Here is a 22,503-nt window from a genome sequence, read left to right as displayed (position 1 = left end):
ATGTTAATTCCACGTTTGTTACCGAGAACAAAATGGTAGAAAATGTTTCTGAGTATCTTGCTTAAATTTTGCGGAACTTTCCATGTTAATTCCACGTTTGTTACCGAGAACAAAATGGTAGAAAATGTTTCTACCTTGAGAGTATCTTGTGATATTGGGAAAAATCCTACAATGCTGCAGTGAGCACCAAAGTTGTGATATAATAACACAAAGAAACTGCATTTATTTATTTTTATTTTTTTATTATGTCATACCGATGATGCATATAACCCAGGTGTTGATGAGCACCACTTGAAAATAATAGAACATAAATAGATAGATGTCATACCAACAGCTACTCATTACTAGAACGAAAGCGTTTAAGGTCCTTTCTCCTTCTCTATTCTATTTCTTTCTCCCACTATACTTCTCATCATTACACGGATTCAATAATAGAACATAAATAGATAGATGTCATACCAACAGCTACTCATTACTAGAACGAAAGCGTTTAAGGTCCTTTCTCCTTCTCTGTTCTATTTCTTTCTCCCACTATACTTCTCATCATTACACGGATTTCATCTATTTCAGGCCAAGGTCTAATCAAGAGCAGTAAAATCTACGACACCATGCTGAAAATCGATCGACAGCGGCATGGAATTTATCCTCACTTATTTGATAATTTGACCACATAATAATGGATCTCTAAGGGTTTTGTGTTGGTGGTAGAGAACGCCTCCGCCGTTAACCTCGCCTGGTGGTTACCTTCCACTCAAGAGTCTATTATAATTATTCGCAAGAATTAACAAGAAGACAGGATAATATTGGTTCGTCCCTTTCAAGTTATGCCGGGATTACATTAAGCTCAGTCCACTGGCAATACATATTGCGCGAAAAAAGGAGACAAGGCTCCCAAAAGATGAGTGATAATCAAAATTTTTAGTAGTTTCTGAACTTTTGAATCGTTCTCTCTTTCGTATCGATTGTTTTATAACACCAATTTTTTTGACATGATTTTCCAGGAGGACACAAGCAGTGACGAGCGACTCTCGTCTAATTCGTCCGAGGAAATCTACGAGGAGATTCGACACCAACTTCCCCCAGACGATGAAACGCCGCCCCCACTGCCGCCCCGACCTCCCAAACATCAGCAGTTCTTGTCGCCCAATAACATGTTCACGTGAGTACAGCTTTCATTCCTGAAAGGGTTAATAACTTAACAGTGTTGTTAACGTTGTCGAATACCTTTCCGTCTCTAAGCCCAGGAGCTGCGCCAACTCTACGGGACAAATCCCGTTTAGAATTTATAGGAATTTTCTAGGTTGTGAACTACATTGTCTCCTTCAGGATTTGTGCTTTGATGATTTAAAAGGGCTTTCTGTTCCACTTGCAATTAAAAATGTCAGCCTGAAATGCTGGATAAACGATTCATGCCACTAGTGATCCACAAAGATTTCATTTAGGTACCTACCATAAAACTAACTGACCTTTCCGCTTGGCAAAAGAATTCTCAAAGTATCTGAGCGCACTGACCACGAAGGCAGTGCGCCAGGCCAAGTTCCAGCAAGCACGCCTGTGTATATTTACACGAACTGTCACAAAGTGATTCGGAAAGTTTTGTTTACTTTGTTAGTTTCTTCACTGTCTTTATTGGTTCGTTGGTTTCTTCACCGTCTTTATTGGTTTGTTAGTTTCTTATTTATCCACCACTTGAAGTCCGGAGGGAGACTGGTCATCCCTATAGGCGATACGAAACAGCAGATGCTCACTATTTACGACAAGTTCCGCAATGGGACTATCGACATACAACACTGGGGCGTGGTTCAGGTAGGTCTTCTTTATGATGTGAAAGCAGGATATAGTATGCCGATTGTTGGTTAGGTTTATATTAGACATCCTGTGTATTTACATTGCTTACCGTTTCCTTCATAAAGCCTACAATCCTACACATTAGACGAAACTCGAGTCGGATGAGAGTCAACAATTAAGTATCCAAAAAACGTAATAATATAACGGTCTGTAGGATATAGTAGCAAGTAGCAAAAGAACACGAAAATAAAACGCTTTCCTTCCTTGCTTGTGACAGATACAACCATTAATTTTGAAGAACTCTTCTATGATGAAGTGTACGCACTACATATACTTGTACATGTACATAGGTACTTCAGATTTTTTGCTGTGTTTAATGTAAGGAATTTAAATCTCGTTAGTTAAAGGCTACAATCCTACATATTAGGCGAAACTCGAGTCGGATGAGAGTCAACAATTAAGTATCCAAAAAACGTAATAATATAACGGTAAGCAATAATGTAGGTCTGTAGGATATAGTAGCAAGTAGCAAAAGAACACGAAAGTAAAACGCTTTCCTTCCTTGTGACAGATACAACCATTAATTTTGAAGAACTCTTCTATGATGAAGTGTACGCACTACATATACTTGTACATGTAGATAGGTACTTCAGATTTTTTGCTGTCTTTAATGTAAGGAATTTAAATCTCGTTAGCGGCCTTTTTCAATGAAAAGATTACGATAACCATTGTGTTCATGTTCAGTAATAAAATTTCCAGACAGTGAAAATTGATCATCGATAATTTTTAATCAAATTTCAAGACAGTGAAAATCATTCACCGATACCTAATTTTATTCCCAGATCCAACAATTGAAGAGCATCTCACAGCAGCTTCGCATCATGGAAGTGCCCCGACCAACACCCATGTCTGTGGCGCTCAAATACTACGTTCAGAAATTTTTGGACGATAGAGAAGAGGACTTATCGGCTCCCATCAAAACCACGGAACCAATCAGGAGAATGCGAGGCCCTCGGAAGCTGAAGAAAAAGAAAAGGTTCTACAATTTGGACTTTGATCAACGGAAACACAAGATGGACGAAGTACCAGAGTGAAGTTGAACAAATTCCGTGCCTTCGATGGCTTGTGAACTTGCAACTTCCCGGTTAGAAGACGCGGTCACTGTTGCGCTACTACGGAGGTGGTAACGTTTGCGACTACCACATCCATCAAACCGTGTCAAGGCCAAGGAAAACTGCAGCTTCTTTAGGGCGGCTCCATAGAGAAGTAGGGTCCAGGTTGGTGGATTTCCGTGCATCTTATGGTTCTGCTAGGTATTGTACGAGAGGTAGAAGAGTAGAAGAATCAGCTGCTGGATAAATGTCTTGTTGGTTCACCCTGCTGGTGATGCAGTCAAAGGTAAAGAGAAGTTATCGGATATACATAACTTACTGCCGCGGCGTTTCAGACCGTATCCGGTCTATTGCATCGAAGATTCTTCGCCTCCAGATGATTCTGTCCTCCCATCCTCCTTCACCCAATCCCATGAACTCCAGAGATACATAAAGAAGATTTATTGTACTAGACTCCAAGGTAGGAGAGGTTTTTTGTTCACAGTGTAGAGAGGCTTTGTTCACAGTCAACCGATTTCTGGAACGACTTGGGATTTGCTTGATTTGACTCTAGAGTAATTGGGATAAACGCCGATACAATTTCGATTTCGACGTTGACTTGAAATACAATTTTTACAATAAATTTGAGAAAATTAAAGACTATTTTTTTTATTTTCTATAGTGAATACAGAATGTATATTGTATATGTCGTATGGAATGCAACTTATAGTTAATCTAGTTATAAATCAATCTATTGGTCGTATAAGTCCTTTATTTTTTTTACTCTCTTTTTTGCTTTCTCTTCTCTCTCTCTCTCTCTCTCTCTCTCTCTCTCTCACTCCGTATAAAAAATACATTATGTACCTAATAATTACACAGCCATTACAAATATTATTACATAATTACGGACGTAAAATATCTACGTTCAATTTCATAAAATTTCATATTTAATACTTCCCCATAACAGGGGATAAACTAATAAGGTATTTTATAGTTGGGAAAATATCGGAATTTGAAGCCCTGCGCGTATGAAACGCTTTCGAGGGCAATATTGCCTTCGAAGGGGGATGAACTGTTTTTCATCTTTAAAGATCACACAGCTATGCTGACAATACTATACTTCTCACTTCCAGCACCTAGATCTATCCTTTGTAATGTTGGGCTGACTTCTGTCTGGTCTAAGGTATACAAGCTCTGCTGCTTAGACATGATCACTTTGGTTTGGCGTTCTTCACAAATGACAGCCCATGATGTAGGTGCTCCTATACACTTGGGTAACTGACGCACACGACGATGGTTTTCATTAACATTGTTCACTACAAATACTTCATTGGCAGATGTGATCACTGCTATTCCTGTAGCACCAGGTGATGGGAATATAGGTATACAAGCTCTGCTGCTTAGACATGATCACTTTGGTTTGGCGTTCTTCACAAATGACAGCCCATGATGTAGGTGCTCCCATACACTTGGGTAACTGACGGACACGACGATGGTTTTCATTAACATTGTTCACTACAAATACTTCATTGGCAGATGTGATCACTGCTATTCCTGTAGCTCCAGGTGATGGAAATATTGTAGCAGATACAATTTTATTACCATTGGCTTCTTGAGCCATCAGGAAGATATCCCAGGCATGTTGATACACACCAAACATGTTATAAATGAGAACTTTACCATCTTCTTGAATACACAACAGATCTTCTGTTGAAGACCACCCAAGCTGAACCAATTGTCCCTTGTCCCATATGAATGAAGATAGTAATTTTCCAGATGAAGAATAAATGGCCACAATAGGTTTATGAGAGGGACCTTGCAATTTCAGTAACTTGGCTCTATCTCTCAAAACAACAATTGGGCCTCCATTTTGAGCAGCTGTTAGAGTACATGTATCAAAATTTACTTCTCTGTGCCATAACATGGAATAAACTTCAATTTTCCTGAAATTAGCTGTTAGAGTACATGTATCAAAATTTACTTCTCTGTGCCATAACATGGAATAAACTTCAATTTTCCTGAAATTAAAAAAAAAAAAAATGGATGATGTAAGTATAGAAAATTTATCAGGTACTTAGGTATTAATTTGTTTTGATAATCACATGCAAAATGCAAATTATGGAGTGAAAACTATCTACTGGCAGGTTGCCCCAGCTTTGCCATGGAATAGCTTATCAAGTAGGTAGAACAAAATTCTAATCACACTTTTTGCATAATGTCACACAGATCACCAACAAAGATCACTTCAGTGATGTACCCATTTCTACTTGCTGTGGAACAGTCCTTTCTCTCTATTTCTCTCCCTCTTTTTTTCTAACTAATAGAATGTAATGAACCAATTGGCTTGAGAATGCTTACAGATAATGCAGTTAGTATCATACTCCTCATCTAGGTATCTGACCAGAAATGTTTACTTACCTGAAATATTTATTTCTGGCATATGGACTCCAGTCAGCAGTCACAAGAGCAGACATTGTGAACAATTGGGAATAGACTTAGAGAATAACGGGGCAGTCAATGCTAGTTTTTTTTACATCAAGTATGGCCAACAAATAATTACTCAATACTTGTTCTTCATTTGTTCATCTTAGGGTTATTGATAAAGTTTAAAACATGATGAATTAATGTAAGAAGTAGAATTTTAATCCTTTCAGAGGTTTCATAGTGGGAATTGTAACAACAGAGATCTTAGCATCCTGAAATCAAAGAGAGTAGGAGGATAAGATAGTATGAATCCCATTTGTTCAGAATAAAATTCACCAAAGGTGGGAATTGAACCTGTTACCTACCTTTCAAGCTAAATAGGCTGCCTGTTATCCTTTAAAAATAATACACCTAAATAAATATGATTTACTTTTAGGTGCTTTATCTTTTTTTTTTTTTTTTTTTTTTTTTTTTTTTTTTTTTTTTTCAGAATTGGGGCCTATGTGATTTCCTCCTTTTAATGCACTAGTCAGTTTTGGGGGGAGAAAATCGGAAGTCGTTTTTTTTCCACCAACTTTGTGAAGATTCAAGTAAAATTTCAGAAGAACAACGGCTTATGTGTAAAGTTTTTGCCTCATTTTTTTTTTTTTTTTTTTTTTTTTTTCAGAATTGGGGCCTATGTGATCTCCTCCTTTTAATGCACTAGTCAGTTTTGGGGGAGAAAATCAGAAGTCGTTTTTTTTCGACCAACTTTGTGAAGATTCGAGTAAAATTTCAGAAGAATAACAGCCTATGTGTAAAGTTTTTGCCTTGAGGCAGGGTGTTTTTGCATGCAAAGTAAGTGAGAGTTTCATGTAAAAGGCCCATGTGTAAAAAAACGTAATTCTGGGATAAATTTTACATCACTGTATTAAAATGTCTCTCCTGAAAAGTAGCGAAAATCACATAGGCTGTTCTTCTTGGGAACAATTCATTTGCTGAAAGAAATTGGTGGTAATCATGCAGAAGTCACGTCCGTGGAAAAGAAAAGCTCCTTTTTGTATTTAACCTAACCCTATAATAACACTAATCACTTCTCTAATATATTCCATTTTTATCTTCCAGAGAACTGGGCCAGCAATCTATTGGCCTCTTCAACATGTTTACTGGACTGACTTTTACTCGCAATATAGTCCAGTCCCTCTACATCCTTGGTGAGGATAGCGGACTGCAAAGCTTCATCCAGCATGTCTAGCTTGACCAGGTATTTCACTTTCATGTCCTCTCTCACTTTAGGCAGGTATTTCTTGGCTTCGAATTTGTTTCGAAATTCCAGACAGACGTCTATGAACGGTTCGTAACCGATGGGAGACTTCTTGAGTTTGGAGAACTTGTCCAGGCCAACCCAGTCTTCGGCCTGACCTAACGCTTTGATACGAAGCCACCAGTACCTGCAATTCAAACAAATGGAATAGTCTTCGTTGAGAGGGAAATAAGGCGATACAAAATTGGCAGTCTAATGCAGATTCGTGACGTTCTTATGGCATAGCACATTATAAATTGGTTCGTCGACTACCTACTCTGTAAATATGTATACAAATGACACAAACGTCCCTTCCTAAAAACTAAAATATCTTTATACACCTAGAATCACCTATTACCTATATCATTTTACTGTCAAACCGTTTTGACTTGGCGGGGCGGAGCGCTATCGCTCTCCTTAATAACCGAACTGACCGCTTCGGCCTGACCTAACGCTTTGATACGAAGCCACCAGTACCTGCAATTCAAACAAATGGAATAGTCTTCGTTGAGAGGGAAATAAGGGGATACAAAATTGGCAGTCTAATGCAGATTCGTAACGTTCTTTGGCATAACACATTATAAATTAGATCGTCGACTGTTCTGTAAATATACAAATGTCCCTTCCTAAACACTAAAAGATTTTATAAACCTACAATTAAATACCAATTATATGTATCATTTTATAACCGAACTGACCAAAATGTCTAACTTACCTTTTGTCTGGAACTTTGTATTCAGTTCTCAAGTTGTCAGCCAGTTTGACTTTCTGTAACGACAGCAACTTTTCCAGAGTTTCATGAAGCGTGAGGCCTTGGAAATCGAACTTCAAGCTCTCTTCCATTTGTCTCTGATATTTCATCAACTTGATTTGTTCTTCACACAGCGTGGCTGCGAATTCATTCTTCGCTTTCTTATAGTTCTCCTGAGCTCCCAATAGGCAAGCTTCTTTGGATGTGCCTTCGGATGGGTTATATGCCTCTTTGATTTGCCAGGCGGCTAAACTGTTGAAGTTGTCTTCCTGGTTGTAGATTGCGTTCAGAGCTTGCTTGTTGTGCGACTTGCAATACTTGATGTACAAAGCTTGGGCCATGGGATAGTTTCTGATCTCCATCTGAAAATAAAGACAAGATATGACTGTAAAATCTGTTTACGTTGGGTCATAATTACTATTTTGCTGGATTACTATTACTAGCACTGACAGGTGAAGGCGACATACAGTACTTACTATCTTAAGAGAAAACTCACATTGAGGAATGACTCAAGGTATTCTGAGGAGTAAACGAAATCCTACAGAAACTATTCGAACATTTTGCTGGATTACTATTACTAGCACTGACAGGTGAAGGCGACATACAGTACTTACTATCTTAAGAGAAAACTCACATTGGAGTACACTTTGTAAAATTTTGCACAGATGCTTGACAGATGAGAAGAGATAGATAGTGGTTGGGTGGAAGAGCTCCTCCAGGAGAACCTTGCCACTTAGAAAGCCATAAAAAACCCTCTAAATAAGGAATACACGTACAATTATAGATATCAAAATGATGGTAATACACACATTTCGGAAAAGAACGGAGAAATCCGTCCATAAGGACAAATCCGAGATCCTAAAACAGTCTTTCAGATGCTTGACAGATGAGAAGAGATAGATAGTGGTTGGGTGGAAGAGCTCCTCCAGGAGAACCCTGCCACTTAGAAAGCCATAAAAAACCCTCTAAATAAGGAATACACGTACAGTTATAGATATCAAAATGATGGTAATACACACATTTCGGAAAAGAACGGAGAAATCTGTCCATAAGGACAAATCCGAGCTCCTAAAACAGCCTTCAGTTCCTATTAAAGTCACAAAAGATCTAACCAGGTCGCAGTGACATAGGGCGTTTATTAAAGCCGATGGCCCTACTTATACCAATATCAAGCCTTCCTATAATTTCAGAACGCCCGAGCTTTAGAATTGCTCAAAGACAATTTGAAACCGGGTGCCAAAGTTCTGGACATCGGATCGGGGTCAGGCTATTTGACGGCGTGCTTTGCTGATTTGGTAGGATCCAACGGAGAAGTGACGGCAGTGGAGTTGATACCAGAAGTGCTTCAGTTCACCCACTATAACATCCAACAGGGGAACCCGGAACTTCTGCCCAACATCAAGTTTGAACGTACGTTGTTAATCTTATGTTGGGGAATGGATATGGAATTATGGACACAAGGATTGGTTCTAACATTTAACATTATGTTATTGCACTTGAAAATGGGAGTTAGTTGGAGAAGATATTTTAGAACCATTAAAAGAAGTGAAAATTAAAATTGAGGTCATTCCCTCGAGAAGATTCCTATACCATCTGAAAATAAAGACAAGATATGACTGTAAAATCTGTTTACGTTGGGTCATAATTACTATTTTGCTGGATTACTATTACTAGCACAGACAGGTGAAGGCGACATACAGTACTTACTATCTTAAGAAAAAACTCACATTAAGGAATGTCTCAAGGTATTCTGAGGAGTAAACGAAATCCTACAGAAACTATTCGAAAGACTTATTTTACCTCGAACTTGGACAAGTGCATGTTGGCTTTCATGGTCAGAATCACGGTATATACCAGATCCGTATTTCCACTCTCGATGGCTTTGACGAGGGCTTCTCTCTCCTGGCGTAGCTTCAACAGATGAGGCACTTGTTTGGTAGCACAGGGTTCGTAGTCTAGAAGTCGTATGGCTAGTTGGACGTTCATATGGTTGGCAGCTTCGTTGGCAATATCAGTGTAGGAAATACCAGGGGTTTGTCCGATCTTGTCGTGAATCTCTTTGGCCACCCTGTTTTTGTCCACGACTGGTTGCTTTACCTGTGGATCATTTCAAATCGTAGCTTATTTTAGTAGAATCTTTTAAACCTGCTTCAACACAAATACAGAATAATCAAAGTGCTAAACTTTTAGTAGAATTACACGTGAGTAGGCAGTTATTTCGCTAGAATCGTGGATTCTTTTGTCAAATGGAACCGCGGTCCAAAGTAACAGCTATTTTATTGCTACATAACAAAGGAGATATTGGAAACGCCCATGTTTTTTTCCACTTTTTTACCATTTCACCATTAAAAAAAAGTCTTAGGTAACTCACCTTATAATACGCCCAATGTGACAATATCCGCACCGAGCCTTCAGCACTGGACAGACGTAGATATTTGGATATCTGCAGAGCCAAATAATAGAACCTCCTCAGGATAAGCATATCAATCAACTTATCGATACCCAACTGGTTTAGTTGTTCGTACGTAATCGCTATGCCGATCTGAGGGTCGCGTACTTGATTCAAAAGCCGGAGGACGCGTAACATCTTGACGTAATTCGTCGAGTCGAAATTGTGCAGGAAACATTTCCCGTACTGAGCGGCAGTCATGAGCATTTTCTGGTGAGAGGGATTGAACTCGTGACCCGCGGCTTCGATACATTGGGCTACAGCCAGTGTTAGGTTGGGCTTGACAATGTGAATGTATTCGTTGGCACGGTGATTTCGTTTCTGTAGACATAACGAGGTTATTAGGGATTCATTAGGATAGTAGCTGTACATAATTTTGTATTATTTTTTATTGATTTCTTCCCTCTGATTAATATGTTAAGATGGAGGTTACTTTCTTTTCTCTTCCTCTCTTATGAATAAATGGATAGTTCTTGAAAAATATGACAGCACAGAAAATCCTATATTTCCTTGTAATATGGATCAATGACTTTACTTACCTGGAATTGTTTAGAGGCCTCCAACAGATAGGACCCTGGTGAGAGACTGTTGATTTTGAAAATCTCCTGGACAACTTCTGGTACACACTGTATAATATGATGAGTATCTGCTGATATGACTCGTACACAGTCTAGTTCTGACGAAAATCTCCTGGACAACTTCTGGTACACACTGTATAATATGATGAGTATCTGCTGATATGACTCGTACACAGTCTAGTTCTGATACCAGGAATACAGGGTAGTCATACACATAGCTCAATGAATCCTCAGTGGTACCAATCACAGTACAGAACTTAAATCTACTTTAACGGGTACAGGAGTTTACACTAGAGTTACTTTATTGGGCAGTGTGAGTAATCGTTTAGGAACTAGTTTGTTGCAGAGCCAGAACTTGACTTTGCTGAGTAGAGTGGTGGTGAAGTGCAGGAGGAGGAACATAGATAGCGCCATGGTGCACATAAGCAGGGCCGTGTTGATGTTGCTCCAGTCTAGAAGTCGGTAGATGAATTTGTGACCGTTCCTGAAAATTTTAGAAATGAAATGAGATAGGTACATACCTAAATTATTTTTGTCAGCCTAGTTAGCTTGGTTGGTAGCGCAACTGCCTTGTAAGCGCTAGGCTGCGGGTTCGATTCCCGCCCGGGGCGGATTTTATCCTGATGAGAATTTGTTCGTTCTGGTGGCGGCTGGCTTTTTCCTATCTTGTCTTCCTTCTATCTCCGATTTCGGGACGATTTACAGTTCCCTCTGTCAACCTCCTTTTAAAAAAAGTTATTTTTCCAGAGGTTTGATAGAGAGAGCTAGCTATAACGATGGAAGTCTTATCCTTATCGTCCCGAAAGCGAAAGGATAATGGAAAGCCAGCCGTTGAGAAAGAAAGGATAAAGTTCGCCCCGGGCGGTAATCGATCCTTTTATAGGCTTAGCTAGGTACCTTATTAGGGTACCTATAAAAATCGTCCTAGCTAGCGACGATAAATACCAGGCCCGTATGAAGGATTTCAGGCAGGGCCCAATCCCCATGGGCCCCTCTAAATACAGCCCTGATTAACAAAGTAGGCACCTAGGTCTAACTTACATGTTAATGCCGTCCATCCAGTAGTAGACCACACTGTATAGAATGTACACCGTGTTGAATGAGAACACCCAGTAGAAGTCAGACCCCTGTAGTGGAGCTCCGTATAGGAAGAACTCTATCAACATGAGGACCGAGTTGAACGTATGCTCCATGTGGGACACCCAGGTGATCTCCACTGTGAAAATATCAGTAAGAAACGGCAATCAGTAAGTAGGTACCTATGTACGCAGTGTAGGTATCAGATAATGCGGGGTCTTTTCTGCGCGGGGACGATAAGACCTTGGCATTTCGGGACGATAAGACATTGGCAGTTGTCTCTATTAAACTCACCTTGGAGAAAGAAAAAAAATACCTACTTCGAATTTATTATGATCTCAAATGATTCTAAACTTACCTGGTTTGTCCTCCAGAAACCAATAAAGTAGAGTAATACCCGGGGCTTGAGCCAGGGCCATCGTGAATGCAACGCGATAGCATCGCTCGATCCCTGACAATTGAATGCTTTCTGAAAAATAAAAGTTATTTTGCTGATTATGCTTAAAATAATAATAATGGTCAATATGGTCATTGTGAACCCCTTTAAATGCTGCTTTTTGCATAACTAAATGACAAATTTATAAAACTAGATTGCCTACATGAAAAAAACTTCTTCGCTCTCTCTCTCTCTCTCTCTCTCTCTCTCTCTCTCTCTCTCTCTCTCTCTCTCTCTCTCTCTCTCTCTCTGTCTCTTCACATTTAGTTAGAAAATTTGGTATTTTTGGCACATCCACCAAAAAGATTATTCTCTCTCCTTATCCAAATCTATGGATGTCCTTTGTAGACAATCAACTTCTAATTTCTAATGTCATAAGTTGTAAGTACGTATAGTACTATGACAAAGTATGAGAACATAAGTGGCTAATCATAAAATATAGCTAATCATTAGGTACCTATTGTGTACTTTTGATATAAGTGTATTAGTACATAGTTTTGTCTGTCACAGTATCAATGTTTTCGCCATACATAATGTCTTGATTGTGGCAGTGATAGGTAGTAGTTAGTCAATCATCTTAACATTGTGCTCCTCTTTTTTTTTTTTTTTTTTTTTTTTTTTTTTTGCGATTGACATACTCACCTAAAGTAGGTAGGTCTTGTGTAAAATACATATTATACCTACCTGTATTAGGTGTCGGTGGGGCTAACCTTAACCTTAAAGTAAATTAACTCTTGCGTAAACTTTATCCAGTAAATGAACTTTTTTTCGGCAGGTAGGTATTTACCTACTAGAGGTACCTAGGTAGGTAGTTTTATAAGGTAGGTATAAGGTAAGTTTTATAAGTTCTACCTAATGAATGGAGTTACCGGCATCCGAAGTTCCGATGTACCTACTCGGAATCACTTTCGAATAAAATTCTCCCAGGACGAAGCTGATTTTTTTTAACCTGCCTCCATAGCGTAAATGGTTAGCGTAAACGGGTTCGAGTCCCAATCGAAGCATAGAATTTTGCGGCGGCATAGATGTTACTATCAATGGTAGATCGCACTGCTAGCGTGCCAGCCTAGTTAACTTGATTGGTAGCGCGTCTGCATTGTAAGCGCTAGGTTACGGGTAGAACTCTATCAACATGAGGACCGAGTTGAACGTATGCTCCATGTGGGACACCCAGGTGATCTCCACTGTGAAAATATCAGTAAGAAACGACAATCAGTAAGTAGGTACCTATGTATGCAGTGTAGGTATCAGATAATGCGGGGTCTTTTCTGCGCGGGGACGATAAGACCTTGGCATTTCGGGACGATAAGACATTGGCAGTTGTCTCTATTAAACTCACCTTGGAGAAAGAAAAAAAATACCTACTTCGAATTTATTATGATCTCAAATGATTCTAAACTTACCTGGTTTGTCCTCCAGAAACCAATAAAGTAGAGTAATACCCGGGGCTTGAGCCAGGGCCATCGTGAATGCAACGCGATAGCATCGCTCGATCCCTGACAATTGAATGCTTTCTGAAAAATAAAAGTTATTTTGCTGATTATGCTTAAAATAATAATAATGGTCAATATGGTCATTGTGAACCCCTTTAAATGCTGCTTTTTGCATAACTAAATGACAAATTTATAAAACTAGATTGCCTACATGAAAAAAACTTCTTCGAAGTTGGAAGAACCAAGTAGGGTTACCATAGTTCCCCACTGAATAGCGAGGGATATCCTTTGTGTGAGGAAGGCAGCGGCAGCGGCCCTTTTGTCTCAAGCAGATTCCGACAGACGAAACGTGAACCCCCTAACTATAGACATGTTTGTATAGGCGACTTACCTCTGTCATAACTATCTTGCTGTAAGTATCGGGCAGTGATCAGATAGGAACCAAGTAGGGACTGGATCACAATGAGGATATAGCTCCAATGTGTCAGATAAATGAAGTAGAGCCATGTCTGATAGCTGATTATCGATAGGACCAGTAACATTGTGCTGTCACCACTGTGTCAAAATGTTAATGTTATTTGGTAATATTGTTAAAATAAATTATTTGAGTTTTTGGTGATTTCTCCCCCCTTTGAGGCGCTTTAACTTTGGAATACCAGGTCGCCGTGTTGATATGTTATTTGTCAAAAAAGGTAGATAGGTACTTGGTTTGTGATTGTTGTTATACATTTTCTCGTCCCTCCTAGTGACTTATGACTTACCTATTTATTACCTACGAGATTTCACGTCTTCATGTGGAGTTGGCCGGTCACGTGTTTTTTTTTTTTTTCTTCTTCTTCTTCTTCTTCTTCTTCTTCTTCTTCTTCTTCTTCTTCTTCTTCTTTCAAATGACAATGAGTTTCTCTGTTTCATTTATACAGGTTCTTCGGTATGAGAGTAGCTTGAGGTTTGTCCAATGAAACACGGAGGACTCACAATGAAGAAACACTCATCCAGCACAATGGTTTCCCAAGAGAAGAAGCACCGAATATGAACGTCAGTAAACTATGGGCAAGGCAGACGTTCTCAGGAAATATCATTTTGTGACCAGTTGCGTAAGTACCTACCTACTTCCAATTATGTAGTTATGTCAGTATTTTTTCCCCCTTCTTTCTTCGAGAGTTGTATAAGTTGTGTTAGAGGGAACTGTAACTGCTGAGGTCTTCTTTTCAAGAGGTTTTATGGAGGGAACTGTAACTGCTAAGGTCTTATTGTCCCGAAAGCGAAGAGAAAAGGAAGACGGGATAGGAGAAAGCCAGCCGTTCTGAGAGCGAATCTTGTCTGCTTAGAATAAAGTCCGCCCCCGGCGGGAATCGCACCCGTGACCTTGCGCTTACAAGACAGGCACGGTACCCTCCAAGCTAACTAGGTTGGCTTTTAGGTACCTAAATCATTTCCTGAGAGAAAGAGAGAGAAAACACATCAACACGAGTAATGAAGTTTAGTTAGGTGATAGTAAGTAAGTATAGGTATGTAGTAAAAGTAGGTAGGTAAATCCCAAACATACATAACTATAGGTATGACTCAAGGGTCAGTAGCAATGGAGTGCATGACTAACATTGCACGTTTGTCACCTAATAAATCACTTTTCTTTAAAAGCTTCCTGCTCATTACGAAAGCTACAGCATACCATTACTGGTATGGTATGACGGTGTATTCACTATGACTCATTTACCCCTTTTTGTGGAAAATTAAATACTTACCTAAGTGCACGGCACAGTCATAACCTATAGGTACCTAAACTCCTGAGGCTGTCTGTATGACTCAAGGGTCAGTAGCAATGGAGTGCATGACTAACATTGCACGTTTGTCACCTAATAAATCACTTTTCTTTAAAAGCTTCCTTCTCATTACGAAAGCTACAGCATACCATTACTAGTATGGTATGACGGTGTATTCACTATGACTCATTTACCCCTTTTTGTGGAAAATTAAATACTTATCTAAGTGCACGGCACAGTCATAACCTATAGGTACCTGAACTCCTGAGGCTGTCTGCTCACGGGACGTAATCCTTTTGTAAGTTATGGTTTTATCTCGGATAAACGGAGTCGAGTGATACGTACATTTTCATGTCTTCTGGTGAAGAGTTTCAAATGTCAAAGTGTTATTGAAGTGTTATTAAAAAAAAAAAAAAATCATCAGACCGTTAACTGAACTTTTTACCGTTATTTGACGAAAACTCGTTTTGGTCAACTTCCGTTTCAATTATCGTAATGTAAGTTAACAGTGCAAAAACTCTCTAATAGCTAGTTTATTCGAGAAAAACTCATACCGATATTATCTTACGAAACGATTACCTAACTACTCGTGAGGGGAGGGCCTAAACATGACTTTGTTTACGAGTGTTTTGCATGTCCATTGTCCACAGTGGCAGAAGAGCACGAACATCAACAACGTCTATCTTCTCTTCCGATGGCTGGTTTCCACTTACGCCGTGATTAGTTTGGTCCTATCGATAATCAGCTATCAGACATGGCTCTACCTTATTTATCTCACACATTGGAGCTATATCCTCATTGTGATCCAGTCCTCCATTGTCCACAGTGGCAGAAGAGCACGAACATCAACAACGCCTATCTTCTCTTCCGATGGCTGGTTTCCACTTACGCCGTGATTAGTTTGGTCCTATCGATCATCAGCTATCAGACATGGCTCTACTTCATTTATCTATAGTTCTGACACCAGGAATACAGGGTAGTCGTACACATAGCTCAATGAGTCCTCAGTAGTACCAATCACAGTGTTAATTAAGTTATTATGTTTACTACACCTACCTACTTATAAGGGCGATTCTTTTATCCAATCAAATTGGGGGTCTATTAGGTATTTCGAAAAAAGGATTTGTTGACACATCCACTAAAACTTAAAAAGTCACAAATTTTACAAACTGGTCCTCGTACCTTTTGTTAATAAGATCCTGATAACAAAAACTGGTCAACAATGAGTAGGTATAACTTGATCTTTTGGTCGTTTTTGACTGACTGACGACTTGCTTCAAAAAATCCAGTTAATACGTTATCCATCCAATCAGGGAGTGATTCAATAGAAGACAACAATCATTGCTAATAATCTCTGTTGCAAAAAAAGTAGATAAAATAGTTAGTTGGGTAGGTAATACCTATTTGGAATCATTCGAGTAAATCCCTCTACACCGGTAGATGGCTTATTATGTCAAATTATTTATAGGTAGGTATATCTTACAATCTTACATACCTACATAATTATATTAACCCCTTTATAACTACGAGTCTCGTACATACTTAGTCTAGGACTCTAAGACAAATTTCGATATGAGATCTCATTATCAAGTTATAGTCAGCGGCGATAGCACGTTGAACGCAATAGTTCCCAACGGATCACTGAAGTTAAACAGCGTTACGCGTGGTTAGTATCCGGATGGTTGACCATCGGATGATTGGTGTTTCCCGGCCCCACTCAGGCTGGGTGAGGAATTGAGGATAATATGAGGACATAAGGAGGCTAATACAGCTTGTCTCCAAAAGGAGGGTAAAACCTCCACTCCTGAAAACCTTAGCAGTTATACAGTTACGTTAAATGCCCAAGGAAAAAAATACAGTAATAGCAATATTCTTTTTTCGAAAAGAAAATCCCTCCTCAGGATAAGGAAAGTCGAAATGCTAATAAGGTATCTACTACCCACGTATAATACGTATACCTCATACGTATAATACGTATACTTATTAGGTGTGAGGGACAACGTTCAAAATCCTGTGCATGGGATACTGAACTTTATTCTGAACTCAAAATCCTGAGCTCTATTCAGCAACATTCACTCGTTATTCATATAAGGTGCTCTTCTTCTTTTTCCTTTCTTCTTCTTTCTTCCTCTTCTTCTTCTTATACCTGTTCTTATTAAATGATCAAGCTGAAAACAGGAAAAATCAGTAGGTAAAAGATCGAGAGATGAGATTATCGATAAAAAATTACATTTTCTATTTTGCCCATTCTTGTGTCTACCAGCTGTGTAGGTATACTCGACAAATAGGTTGTAGGGAACTAGGTATTGCTTAATTTTTCCCATTTATGAATTTCGCAAACATTTTACGATAGGTAGGTGCTAATCAACAGAAATCTTCTAATAATTATCAGCTTAAGCTGATCATAATAAAGTTTCTAATAATGAAGTTTTCTTCTTCTTATTCTTATTTTCATACCTGTTGACTTTAAGAACGTTTTAGTGAACTTGGGTAGTGGGTACTGTACTATGAAATACGTACATCGTACACTAGATACCTAATAGCCTGGTAGCTTAAGTTTCATAACAGAGGATTTCAGGGTGATCGGGTTTCACTATTAATTTCTCAATCACTTGCCTAACTTGCCTTCTTTATGGGGATCTCTTTGTTTCTAATATCTATTAATGTCTTCAGGACCAAATTTATTAAAATCATCAACAAAGTCTAGATGCGAGCTACCCCACTCAAACGTAGACTTAATAATTATTGAGGACCTACTTGAGTAGTGTATAAGAATAAATTGAAAATGTAAACATAACATTTGAATAATTTTATTATGTAAATGTAAATGCAGTTTCTTTGTGTTATTATGTCACAACTTTGGTGCTCACTGCAGCATTGTAGGATTTTTCCAATAAGGGTTGTATCTGTCACAAGGAAGGAAAGCGTTTTACTTTCGTGTTCTTTTGCTACTTGCTACTATATCCTACAGACCTACATTATTGCTACTATATCCTACAGACCGTTATATTATTACGTTTTTTGGATACTTAATTGTTGACTCTCATCCGACTCGAGTTTCGCCTAATATGTAGGATTGTAGCCTTTATGAAGGAAACGGTAAGCAATGTAAATACACAGGATGTCTAATATAAACCTAACCAATAATCGGCATACTATATCCTGCTTTCACATCATAAAGAAGACCTACCTGAACCACGCCCCAGTGTTGTATATCGATAGTCCCATTGTGGAACTTGTCGTAAATAGTGAGCATCTGCTGTTTCGTATCGCCTATAGGGATGACCAGTCTCCCTCCGGACTTCAAGTGGTGGATAAATATTTCCGGGTACCTGGGGTAGGCCGCACCCACGTGAATAGCATCATATGGACCGTTGTCACCAAAACTGGCCCGGCCATCTGCAACTAATGATGAAGAAATGCTTGTCCAAATTGCTCAAACCTTTAAACTTTAGCTCAAACGAGATTATCCTTAATGTATTTATTGTGGTCAAAGTTCAATTTATTAATGAGGGAATTGCATTCGTTGGTTGGAATGAACACTCACGCTTAAAGGATACAATTTTTCACCCATATTCTTCTCGTATTTATTGTGGTCAAAGTTCAATTTATTAATGAGGGAATTGCATTCGTTGGTTGGAATGAACACTCACGCTTACTTTAAAGGATACAATTTTTCACCCATATTCTTCTCCTATTTATTGTGGTCAAAGTTCAATTTATTAATGAGGGAATTGCATTCGTTGGTTGGAATGAACACTCACGCTTACTTTAAAGGATACAGGGTTTCTTCTCCTTCATTCAATGTGTTTCCAAAATATTGATCTATCCCGGGGTAATAGTAGGCATCTTATCTACCTACCGGTAAACTTGAACTCGATTTTTTTAGAGTTCAATTACCTCTTATCTCTCATCTCTCTATCTAAATCTTATTTTTATCTCTATATCTTATCATAAGTGTGCATAAAATTTCCAAAACCTTGGGTTTTTTGTCCTTATAGTAAAATAGAAACTCGAATTCTCCCTGAAGAGGATCATCTTAATATCCAAAATAATTTCTTATCATTATTATCAAACCAGGTATTATACGAGTAGGTAGATCTCTTTGAAAAGTTATGGGTTCTCAGATAAGAAGAGAATCCCTTCTGATATCTTACGTGCTGTAGCATGAGGTACGATGTATTAATGCTTTTGTTATAAGATACCTACACCAAACAATGTGATATATTAGGGTTTAAGATGACCCCCCTTTCGCTGGGTATTGTGTTGTAATTTGAATTTAAACACGAACACACCTTAAGTAAATACCTTCCAGTGTTGATTTCCTTCAGGGCAGGATGACCCTTTTGTAGTTTTTTTAGAGAGTTCACTTTCTAGGTATGTAGGTACTTATTTCTTAGCTATGAATTACCTTCAGGAATGAGCTATACAGTTTTGGGGCAAAGTAACCACTTTCATTGGGGTATTTTTCTCTTTCTTTTTTGCCTTTTTGTTTAGTTATTTTTCAATCCTTTCCCTTGTATTGTAACACAAGTGCTACAAGAGTACATAAGCGTCATAATATGTACGTCTAAGTCTAAAGCAACGAAAAGCCACAAAATCGCTGGATATCATACACCCCATCCTCGGACCCACTTTTATACATTTGTGGCGGAATGTGACTATGCTTTCGGTGGGGACCGCGATGGTCACTGCTACTTGGACAGTTCTGATTTTGAGTTGCAAGTAATGTTCAAATATTTAAGTAAACCTATTTATCATTAGGTACTTGGGACAGGACCGTCGGTCGGTAACTATTTGAGTGGGAACAACAATAGAACAAAGGAGAAGTCATTATTATTCTTACAAAACAGAAGTCATCGGAGATATTGAAAGTCATGGTTCAGGAGTTCAGATGAGCTCAAAATTCAAAATCTTCGCCTTCTTTATGTCTTTCTGTATTTTTTAAGGGGGCTACAGTCGGTCACAGAATAAATAGTAAGTTTTCTAAAGTGACGAGAGCTTTACCCTCGATTCTACGACAAGCTACCCGCTTCCTCACAAACTTCGCCCAGCCTGAGTTAGCTCGAGAAAAGCTAGCAAGAGATTGCCCAAATGGTCAATTGGTCACCCATCTAGATATATTTAAGTAAACCTATTTATCATTAGGTACTTGGGACAGGACCGTCGGTCGGTAACTATTTGAGTGGGAACAACAATAGAACAAAGAAGAAGTCATTATTATTCTTACAAAACAGAAGTCATCGGAGATATTGAAAGTTGAGAGTCATGGTTCAGTAGTTCAGATGAGCTCAAAATTCAAAATCTTCGCCTTCTTTATGTCCTTCTGTATTTTTTAAGGGGGCTACAGTCGGTCACAGAATAATTAGTAAGTTTTTTAAAGTGACGAGAGCTTTACCCTCGATTCGACGACAAGCTACCCCCCGCTTCCTCACAAACCTCACCCAGCCTGAGTTAGCTCGAGAAAAGCTAGCAAGAGATTGCCCAAATGGTCAATTGGTCACCCATCTAGAAACGAACAACGCTCAACAAAGCTCAACTTCAGTGATTCATTGAGAACTGGTGTACCAACTCTGGCTGGCTAGACCGAAGTATTACTCTTAGGTATTTATTCTCATATATTATGCCTGTACTGAGGTCGTAATCATGATCAGGATCTATGGTAGAGGATAAAGGACCACCAGAGAGATAATAATATACATTGATATTGAAGCTATTATAGAGAGAATTATTTACCGAACTTAGAGCATGAAGAACGTGCATCCTTCCATGGAGGAAGTATTTTATTTCTCAATAATTATTCTTACATTCTCTGGGCACGGACAGAGCATGAAGAACGTGCATCCTTCCATGGAGGAAGTATTTTATTTCTCAATAATTATTCTTACATTCTCTGGGCACGGACTTTTTTTCCCCAAATGCGTACAGACTACAGCACTAAGGTAGGTAAGTGAAGTAGATATAGGTAGATATACCTACTTTTCAATTTACCTAGGTATTGGGAATAAAAGTAGGTAATGTAGTCGACTGTTTCGTATTTGATTTAAGTGCTAAACAGTCTAACTTTTTGGAATGTCCCGATAATTAGGTAACTTATTTAGGTAATGTGCAAAAATAGAGTGCTTGACGAACCAATTATTTATTCTTCTTTAAAGTTTTCAACAGAAATCGCTTATCGATATGGGTCCTTCATGGAGCAAAAGCACTTTGTTTTATGTTTATGTTAGAATAGCTGAATTATTGGCCCCACTTCATTACCTACTGCTCCAGATACACTTCCAGACATGAGCATGAAGAACGTGCATCCTTCCATGGAGGAAGTATTTTATTTCTCAATAATTATTCTTACATTCTCTGGGCACGGACTTTTTTTTTCCAAATGCGTACAGACTACAGCACCAAGGTAGGTAAGTGAAGTAGATAGGTAGATATACCTACTTTTCAATTTACCTATTGGGAATAAAAGTAGGTAATGTAGTCGACTGTTTCGTATTTGATGTAAGTGCTAAACAGTCTAACCTTTTGGAATGTCCCGATAAGTAAGTAACATATTTAGCTAATAAATATGCAAAAGTAGAGTGCTTGACGAACCAATTATTTATTCTTCTTTAAAGTTTTCAACAGAAATCGCTTACCGATATGGGTTCTTCATGGAGCAAAAGCACTCTGTTTTATGTTTATGTTAGAATAGCTGAATTATTGGCCCCACTTCATTACCTACTGCTCCAGATACACTTCCAGACACAAACACAATTAACATTTCAATTCCAAGTACATTAAATTATCCTCGTGAATAGGAGCCACGCAGGAATGACAGGACAAAATATGACAATAATGCATTACATCCTGCGGGAATGAGATTCCAAATGACGATTGCAACCCGAGGGCAATGATATCTGAATGTAGGTTAATAGTCATTGGACATATGGACAATCTTCATAGACTGCCATAGTCACGAAAGTGACTATCAGACTAGTATAATCTAGTCTCATCTGGACAGCTTTGAGAACTCAGGAGAAACGGCTATACGGGTATAAAGTTCGCCTTACCTGTTTAAGATAAAGTTCGCCAAGGCCAAGTTAAAAAAAAAACACCATGACTACCATGCAATACAAATCAAAGAACACAATTAAATAAAGTAGGAAACGTAGGAATTCAAATAATCTTACCAGAATAGCAGATTTGGATGAGCGTCTTACTTTCTTACTACTTTGTTGAATGAAAGATAGTGGCTTACTACTCTGTTTACTACTGCATTCTATTCAAACCCAGGCCGGTAGAGGTACTTAGATGTAGACCATTTCTTTTGTACTGTCACGATGGATTATTGTAAGGACTGTGAACCAGTGGTGTAGATTGAACTTCATACTGTTCACATCTGGGACTACCATACCTTGCAGGATGGAGCACCACCAATTGGCTGATGCCACTAGC

At 38.7% G+C, this 22,503-nt stretch overlaps 4 protein-coding genes across 4 annotated transcripts; 1 reads left to right on the top strand and 3 right to left on the bottom strand.

Moving 5' to 3' along the window:
* The first annotated feature begins 1,681 nt into the window (after window positions 1-1,681).
* Window positions 1,682-3,702, top strand: LOC103507278. The gene is made up of 2 exons (XM_008471730.3): window positions 1,682-1,806; window positions 2,631-3,702. Exons 1-2 carry the CDS (start codon window positions 1,741-1,743, stop codon window positions 2,880-2,882), a joined length of 318 nt encoding a protein of 105 aa, XP_008469952.1. The 5' UTR covers window positions 1,682-1,740; the 3' UTR covers window positions 2,883-3,702.
* A 269-nt stretch (window positions 3,703-3,971) lies between these two features.
* LOC108252146 (vacuolar protein sorting-associated protein 16 homolog) lies at window positions 3,972-5,574 on the bottom strand. The gene is made up of 3 exons (XM_026822197.1): window positions 5,298-5,574; window positions 4,461-4,822; window positions 3,972-4,261 (listed from the first exon to the last, which is right to left on the bottom strand). The coding sequence occupies exons 1-3, from the start codon at window positions 5,351-5,353 to the stop codon at window positions 3,972-3,974; spliced, it is 708 nt and encodes a 235-aa protein (XP_026677998.1). The 5' UTR covers window positions 5,354-5,574.
* An 822-nt stretch (window positions 5,575-6,396) lies between these two features.
* LOC103507284 (vacuolar protein sorting-associated protein 16 homolog) lies at window positions 6,397-20,913 on the bottom strand. Its single transcript, XM_026822196.1, has 7 exons — window positions 20,877-20,913; window positions 16,025-16,125; window positions 10,325-10,459; window positions 9,708-10,106; window positions 9,137-9,433; window positions 7,301-7,698; window positions 6,397-6,733 (listed from the first exon to the last, which is right to left on the bottom strand). Exons 1-7 carry the CDS (start codon window positions 20,911-20,913, stop codon window positions 6,397-6,399), a joined length of 1,704 nt encoding a protein of 567 aa, XP_026677997.1.
* LOC103507276 (protein rolling stone-like) lies at window positions 10,642-11,905 on the bottom strand. The gene is made up of 3 exons (XM_008471729.3): window positions 11,799-11,905; window positions 11,405-11,579; window positions 10,642-10,847 (listed from the first exon to the last, which is right to left on the bottom strand). Exons 1-3 carry the CDS (start codon window positions 11,857-11,859, stop codon window positions 10,649-10,651), a joined length of 435 nt encoding a protein of 144 aa, XP_008469951.1. The 5' UTR covers window positions 11,860-11,905; the 3' UTR covers window positions 10,642-10,648.
* Window positions 20,914-22,503: the final 1,590 nt, after the last annotated feature.

The sequence above is a fragment of the Diaphorina citri genome, unplaced genomic scaffold, assembly GCF_000475195.1.
Source record: "Diaphorina citri unplaced genomic scaffold, Diaci psyllid genome assembly version 1.1 scaffold303, whole genome shotgun sequence".
Taxonomy (NCBI): domain Eukaryota; kingdom Metazoa; phylum Arthropoda; class Insecta; order Hemiptera; family Psyllidae; genus Diaphorina; species Diaphorina citri.
The sequence above is the reverse complement of the archived record's forward strand: the minus strand, read 5'-3'. Positions and strand labels throughout refer to the sequence as shown.